At 48.0% G+C, this 7,942-nt stretch overlaps 1 protein-coding gene across 2 annotated transcripts in view; it reads left to right on the top strand.

Annotated features, from left to right (window-relative positions):
* Nucleotides 1-7,942, top strand: part of kalrna (kalirin RhoGEF kinase a) — a 103,444-nt gene that overhangs the window by 39,856 nt on the left and 55,646 nt on the right. For both annotated transcript variants that reach the window (XM_035603616.2, XM_035603615.2), the window contains exons 14-19: nucleotides 1,157-1,279; nucleotides 4,394-4,585; nucleotides 5,664-5,833; nucleotides 6,182-6,356; nucleotides 6,451-6,685; nucleotides 6,799-6,965. In XM_035603616.2, coding sequence (XP_035459509.2) covers nucleotides 1,157-1,279; nucleotides 4,394-4,585; nucleotides 5,664-5,833; nucleotides 6,182-6,356; nucleotides 6,451-6,685; nucleotides 6,799-6,965 — 1,062 coding nt within the window. The remainder of the gene's footprint in view (nucleotides 1-1,156; nucleotides 1,280-4,393; nucleotides 4,586-5,663; nucleotides 5,834-6,181; nucleotides 6,357-6,450; nucleotides 6,686-6,798; nucleotides 6,966-7,942) is intronic.

Genomic DNA, 7,942 nt, shown 5'->3' with positions numbered 1-7,942 from the left:
GACCCCGGAGAGAGAGACACACACACACACACAGTGGGCGAGAGACACACACACACACACACACACAGGAACCGAGACGAGGAGCGAGTGAGAGAGTTCGCTCATGTACCGATAGTCTATAAATCAGTGAGAACAGGGCCGATCCAACCGGAGTTGTAACGCCACAGGATCTATGTGGCCCCAGAGAGGAAGAGGAGGAGAGAGGATGAGGGAGAGAGAGAGAGAGAGAGAGAGAGAGAGAGAGAGAGAGAGAGAGAGATGCTGGAGAGAGAAACATATTAGGTGTGTGCTTTTATTTGGCGGTTTTAGTTTGCGCCGTCAAACAAAGACGGTCCAGCTGCGGTCGGCGTGTTTTCACTTCAGTGTCTGTCGTGACCTCACCCTGACCTCCTCCTCATCCTCCTCGTCATCCTCCTCCTCCTCCTCATCCTCCTCCTCCGTGGCTCCAGCTGGACCGACTGTCTGCAACACGCTGACGTCATGAGTTACAACAAGCGTTACTGTACACGCTGCTGCTGCTGCTGCCTGCAGGCCCAGATGTACAGTAGTGATGCGTCCGGGAGTCGTTTTTAGACGCGGTCGAGGACGAGGGGGGCGCGGCGGCCTCGGTCAAACCAAAGTTATGCATTCAGGGGGTTTTTTATTGTCCATATGTGACATAATTGTCGAGCTGCGTCGGCAGAAAACGTACGTATTAGATTATAGACCGAGAGGAACGTGCGAGGTCAATGCTTTTTTTATTTTTTAAATTTTTTATGATACAGTAGTTGGAAGACGAGGCTGACAAAGATGAATTTAATACATAACACAAAATCCAGCGCAGGTAAATCTAAATGGGAAACACAAGTAACAAAGACAAAGGGAAGAAGCACAGAGACTATAACCACCAGAGGGAACGAGGTGCAGGCGAACACAAGACACGTGACGGAGGAAGTGGATGTCAACATTAAACACACGGGGTCGCAGGAGAGAACCTCAGACATTCCACTTCCCCTCCTTCTCCTCAGCTGCAGTGACCTACATGTTCCCGCTCAGATCATGAAGGTTTCATCCGACTCCATGTTTAATTCATCAGGTCCGGGCGGCGTTCTGTGCTGCTGATACGCCAGGTTCTGCTCCTTTAATCTCTTCTTCTTCTCCCTCCTCCCTCCTCCAGGTGATGGACTGGATAGAGAACCACGGCGAGGCTTTCCTCAGCAAACACACCGGCGTGGGCAAATCCCTCCACCGAGCGCGAGCGCTGCAGAAGAGACACGACGACTTCGAAGACGTGGCCCAGGTGAGTCCGCCCACGTCTTCACGTCTTCACGTCTTCACATGTTCACGTCTTCACGTCTTCACGTCTTCACATCACATATTCACGTCTTCACATGTTCACGTCTTCACATGTTCACGTCTTCACATGTTCACGTCTTCACGTCTTCACATCTTCACATCTTCACATCTTCACGTCTTCACATCACGTCTTCATGTCTTCACGTCTCCACATCTTCACGTCTTCACATGTTCACGTCTTCACGTCTTCACGTCTTCACGTCTTCACGTCTTCACATCACATCTTCACGTCTTCACATCTTCACGTCTTCACGTCTTCACGTCTTCACGTCTTCACATCACATCTTCACGTCTCCACATCTTCACGTCTTCACATCTTCACGTCTTCACATGTTCACGTCTTCACGTCTTCACGTCTTCACATCTTCACATCTTCACGTCTTCACGTCTTCACGTCTTCACATGTTCACGTCTTCACGTCTTCACATCACATCTTCACGTCTTCACGTCTTCACATGTTCACGTCTTCACGTCTTCACGTCTTCACGTCTTCACATCTTCACATCTTCACGTCTTCACGTCTTCACATCTTCACGTCTTCACGTCTTCACGTCTCCACGTCTTCACATCTTCACGTCTTCACGTCTTCACATCTTCACGTCTTCAGGTCTCCACGTCTTCACATCTTCACGTCTTCACGTCTTCACATCTTCACGTCTTCACGTCTTCACGTCTCCACGTCTTCACGTCTTCACATCTTCACGTCTTCACATCTTAACGTCTTCACATCTTAACGTCTTCACATCTTCACGTCTTCACATCTTCACGTCTTCACGTCTTCACATCACATGTTCACGTCTTCACATCTTCACGTCTTCACATCTTCACATCTTCACGTCTTCACATCACATGTTCACGTCTTCACATCTTAACGTCATCACGTCTTCACGTCTTCACATCTTCACATCTTCACGTCTTCACTCTTCACATCTTAACGTCATCACGTCTTCACTCTTCACATCTTCACGTCTTCACGTCTTCACATCACATGTTCACGTCTTCACATCTTAACGTCATCACGTCTTCACGTCTTCACATCTTCACATCTTCACGTCTTCACTCTTCACATCTTAACGTCATCACGTCTTCACTCTTCACATCTTAACGTCATCACGTCTTCACGTCTTCACATCTTCACATCTTCACGTCTTCACATCTTCACATCTTCACGTCTTCACTCTTCACGTCTTCACATCTTAACGTCTTCACGTCTTCACGTCTTCACATCTTCACGTCTTCACGTCTTCACATCACATCTTCACGTCTTCACATCACATCTTCACGTCTTCACTCTTCACGTCTTCACGTCTTCACGTCTTTTATCTTCAGGTCTTGAAGAGAGACCCACAACCTTGACCCCAAACTTACACAGTTCAGGGTTTTTTCAGTGGAAGTCGTGGATGTTTATAGAACAGATCAACTCCTACCAGGAATATTTCGGAGTATTTTCTTCATTTTTTTAATGAAATGTTTATTCTCCCTCCTCACAAGCATCTGTAAGTAATCGCTCCTTGATTAATCCCAAATTTTCTAAAACCACCGTGGCTGCTGCTGCTGCTGCTGCTGGTGGACATGAACTCTACATAACCATTTATGGTTGCGAAGCCTTTTCCTCGAACAATCTGCAAAAAAGATGTTATTTCCGTTCCTGAGTTTTCAGCACTTGCAGTCAAGTTTGTTGTCGTCTAGTTTTTAGGAAACGTGAGCAAAAAACCCCCAAACGTTTGGCTCGTGTGCGAAGACGATGCCGTGACAATTTGCCAAAGTGAAAATGAAAAATGAAAAACACTTCTTGTTGAGGTTATTTCTAACAAGCTGCGGTACAGAACACAAAGTTCACAGTTTCATATCATTATGAAACTGTGGCGAGACAAGTGTAGTCAATATGTGGTGTATAATGTGCGACGTGTGCAGGTCATCCCTCTTCCCCTCCTCATCTCCTCGTTCTCCTTTTGTCTCTACGTCTTTTTCTGTCTCGTCGCGTGGAGCTGGACGAGCTTCACCTCGGTCCGCCGGTGTGATGAAAACACAATGGTTACGGGGTCGCGACATGATTGGATGAACAGTAGATTGGTATTTCCCTTTCCTCTGACAGTGGCGGGTATTTATAATGAGGCGGGAAAAGATTCATTCCGATTGGTCATAAAGAAACCGAGTCTGGACTTTAACTTTAAACTTTAACCGAGTTAAACGCAGCGTTTAAATACTTCAAAAGTTTAAACTTTAAGGAAATACTTGAGATGCATCTTTAGAAGTGTTGTCGACCTCAGACATACCTCAGGAAGCAGCAAACATCGTTCTCTGTCGGACGAGGATGGCGGCGGCGTCGGGAAGGACGTCATGTGAACATTTCACTCGAGTTCAATGACGCCCATTTCCTGTCTTTGCGTTGTTCGCGTCGTCGTCGTGGACTTTGTATCTCATCGCTGGTGTCAACGCGGCTTTGATGAGACTTTCAACAATCCAACTTACGTTTTATTAATGGTCTAAAATGACGTCCGGTGAAGTCTGAAGTAAAAGACAAACTACTCAGGATCCACGGTGATTAGTGAATCACTCGGCCGGAGGAGTTTTCAGTCAAGTGATAATCCTATAAAAAAGAGTGAATGTTAATCCTGTAAAAGAGAGCGTGTAGTTGTGTAATGTGGTGTTTACACTCTGGATTAGGATTAACCTTCATAACCTGCTGGGGATCATCTTTTATATGGGTCAGACCCCCCCCCCCCCCCCCCACGTTAGCGTTTGTGGGGTTTTGCCGGCAAATCGTTTCCTCTTGGCAAAATACATAACATTAATAAATTTAGCGCACGTTTAGGAGACAAGCCGGGACATGAATACACGAGCGTGTTTACCCCAGAATTACACTTTGATGCTTCCTCTTACATGTGAACACCGAGACGCGATCAAACACGTTGGATAATCGACGTGGAGAAAATCGCTTCTCATCGCGCTCATGAGTTCGTGAGTGTCCATGTTAATTAAAGTGTTTGTATGTACTTGCCGCTGAAGGTCTCCTCTTCTTCTTCTTCTTCTTCTTCCTCCTCCTCTTCTTCTTCAGAACACGTACACCAACGCAGACAAGCTGCTGGAGGCGGCCGAGCAGCTGGCGCAGACGGGGGAGTGCGACCCGGAGGAGATCTACAAGGCGGCCCGGCACCTGGAGGTCCGCATCCAGGACTTTGTGCGGCGGGTGGAACACAGGAAGCTGCTGCTGGACATGTCCGTGTCCTTCCACACGCACACCAAGGAGGTGGGACGCCCAGAGCCTGTCCACTAAATCAGTGTCTTCATTCTCATCTCTGATATGTACGATGGTGTATTAGGGCCGTTGTAGCGGGGGGGGGGTCGTCTCGTCTCCCTGTCAAGACGATGTAGTTCCTTGATGAACCCAACACTATTTGTTAAACTCTTTTTCTCGCAGATTTGTGAGGTTTTTTTTTCTCGCAAATTTACGACTGTAATGTCAGAAATTATTCTTTTTTTTCTCGAAAACAATATGACCCCCCCTCCCCCGGCTGCGCTTTCTTGTTTTTTTTCCAACAATGGCCCCGGTAGGCCGTCGTAGATATGTGTGGAGTGCATTCATGATAATTTTAATAGTAATAAAGAGCACTTTTCAGAATTCAGATTTTCAAAAGTAAAACAGTCAAACCACTGGGTTTCAAGGAGAACAAATCAAAACTTTGAAAGTAAAGTTTTAAAAGAAAAGAGGCTCCCGATAAATGTGATCACATGAAATACCTTAGTCCGATACTAACAGGTGTGAGGTATGTCGAGGACACGGGCCACTAACGTTTATTTCATCATCGGCTAATCCGCCGATTATTTTCTCGACTAATCGATTAGTTGTTCGGCTCAAAAAAAATGTGAAAAAAATGTCGATATGTTTCCCAAAACCACCAAGACGATGATTTGTTTTGTCCACACACCAAATATATTCAGTCCACTGTCACAGGGGAGCAAAGAAACCAGTAGATATTCACATTTAAGAAGCGGAAATCAGAAAAATCTGAAATCTTTATTTGTATGATTTTAAAATCATACAAATAAAGTAATAATACCAATAATAATCCAAAGTGTAATATTTTACAGTATTTTAAAATACTTTAACTTTGATCAATGGATTAGTTGGCGATCTATTAAGTGGTCGATTACTAATTGAAATCCTACCAATCAATCCTAAAGCTACTGTCAGTGTAAAGAGGCTGAAGGAGGCGCGGTGCGATCGCGTCCTCGTCCGCTCCGCGGTGCAGCGGTGCTCAGGTGCGTCGCCCTGTCGTGGCGGATCCATCGCACGTCCACTAACCCGCCTGCTTCTCCGCGTGCAGCTGTGGTCGTGGATGGAGGAGCTGCAGAAGCAGCTGCTGGACGACGTGAGCTGCGACTCGGTCGACTCCGTCCAGAGTCTCATCCAGCAGTTCCAGCAGCAGCAGACGGCGACGCTGGAGGCGACGCTCAACGTGATCAAGGAGGGAGAGGAGCTAATACAGCAGCTCAGGTATTAATGAACGTTCATATTAATATTCATGGGGTGTTTGAGAAGGGGGGGGGGGGGGATCAATTCTGAGGCTCAGGTAATGATATTAATATTTATAATGTTATTAAATCAAGAGAAGCTCAGGTCATAAATTTCACACTTTAAAAAAAGCATCATTAAAAAGTCAAATTCATTTAGCCACACGGGGAAGGGTTGATGAATAATAATTAACATCTTGGCACGTGAAGTCTCTCCTTCTGTTTTTCCTCCTCCTCTTCCTCTTCCCATTAATGTGACAGAAAATAAATAATATCGGGGGGGGGGGGGTCAGAGAGTGCCGTCATGTAAACTCGTCTCTTTTACCCGCAGAGACGCGGCCATGTCGACCAACAAGACGCCGCACTGCAGCTCCATCGCGCACATCCAGGGGGTGCTGCAGCAGCTGGACGAGGCCCAGGGGCAGATGGAGGAACTGTTCCACGAGCGCAAGATCAAACTCGACATCTTCCTGCAGCTGCGCATCTTCGAGCAGTACACGATAGAGGTCGGTGACGGACAGCAGGAGCCACTGTAGGACAGGGAAGACGCACAACGAGGGGTCTCCGCCTGACGTCTCCCGTCTGCCCCCCCCCCCGCAGGTCACGGCCGAGCTGGACGCCTGGAACGAGGACCTGTCCCGCCAGCTGAGCGACGCCAGCCGCTCGGGCGGCAGCGGCGGCGGCGCCTCCCTTGGCAGCGCGGAGGACATCGGCCTGGCGGAGCAGCGGCTGAAGCGCCACGCGGAGCGCAAGGCGGCCATGAACAACATGACGTACGAGGTGATGCAGCAGGGCCAAGACCTGCACCAGTACATCATGGAGGTCCAGGCCTCAGGTAAAGAGGCGCCGGGGGGGGGGGGGGGGGATGATTCTCCTGCTCTTTTTCACAGTGACAGCGGAACTGGCCGAACTTTTTCACATTGGTGTCTCTCGCTTGCCCCCCGGCAGGGATCGAGCTGACCGGGGAGAAGGACATGGACTTGGCCTCGCAGGTGCAGGAGCTGCTGGAGTTCCTCCACGAGAAGCAGCAGGAGGTGGAGCTCAACGCGCAGCACACGCACACGCGGCTGGAGCAGATCCTGCAGCTGCGCCACCTGCAGGCCGAGGTCAAACAGGTGAACGCGCGTGGAAAGACGCCGGCGAAGCGCGGATTCTTTGCTCTTGCTTTGTGATTTCTGGTTGCTTTTCACTTGACTTTTCTCTCTTCCAGATACATTCCCGTGCGTTCTTTTGCTTCGACGGCCTCTTAGTTTGAAATTCTTCATACATTACATTTCACTATGTGACACAGGCGCAAAGGCAAAAAAAAACGTGTGAGAAAAGTTCAGTGGCGAAGTCACAGAGTTCTTCTGGTTGTTATGTGAAGGATATCGCAGTCTACTGTACGTAGAGAAAGTGACAGTACTGTAATACTGGACAGTGAGTGAAGTACCTTTACCTTTAAAGTACCCTGAGCGTTATTCAGATCCCGAGTCGGAGGCGACGACGTCCTAAAAAGGAAATAACATGGAGCTTTAATGGAGCAGCGCGGACCTGCTTTTATTAATAGAAACATAGGAAATCTTCTTTCTTTTTTTCCACGCTGGAGGAAAGACAAGAACAACACGCGGCTCTTCCTCCAGAGTGAAGCCAATGTTTTGTGTCCGTGCGGAGAAAACGAGTGCAGATGTGAATATGAACACGCTGCACGTTGCTGAGACAGGAAACGAGCCGCTGCCGCAGATGGATGCGCCTGCATAATTCATGAGGTTTATGGCAATGTGTTAATAACGCACACACATACAAACACACACACACACACACACACACACACACACACTGGTGCAGCTACGCCCTCGCTCCTGTTCTCTTTATCCAGACCAGTGTTTTCACTTGCAGCCACATCAGCTCGGTGACGAGCACAATTTACTTCCAATAATTGTGGTCACAGTGTCGGTCAAGTGTGGAATTAGAAATAAAACAAAGCAGACGCAGTGACCACACACACACACACACACACACACACACACACACACACACACACACACCCTAGTTCTGTGTACTTGTGGATATGCCACGTATGCTCCACATCACATTTTTACGAGCCATGGTT

Source organism: Scophthalmus maximus, chromosome 14 (assembly GCF_022379125.1).
Source record: "Scophthalmus maximus strain ysfricsl-2021 chromosome 14, ASM2237912v1, whole genome shotgun sequence".
Taxonomy (NCBI): Eukaryota; Metazoa; Chordata; class Actinopteri; order Pleuronectiformes; family Scophthalmidae; genus Scophthalmus; species Scophthalmus maximus.
This window is presented reverse-complemented; position numbering and strand designations above follow the sequence as displayed.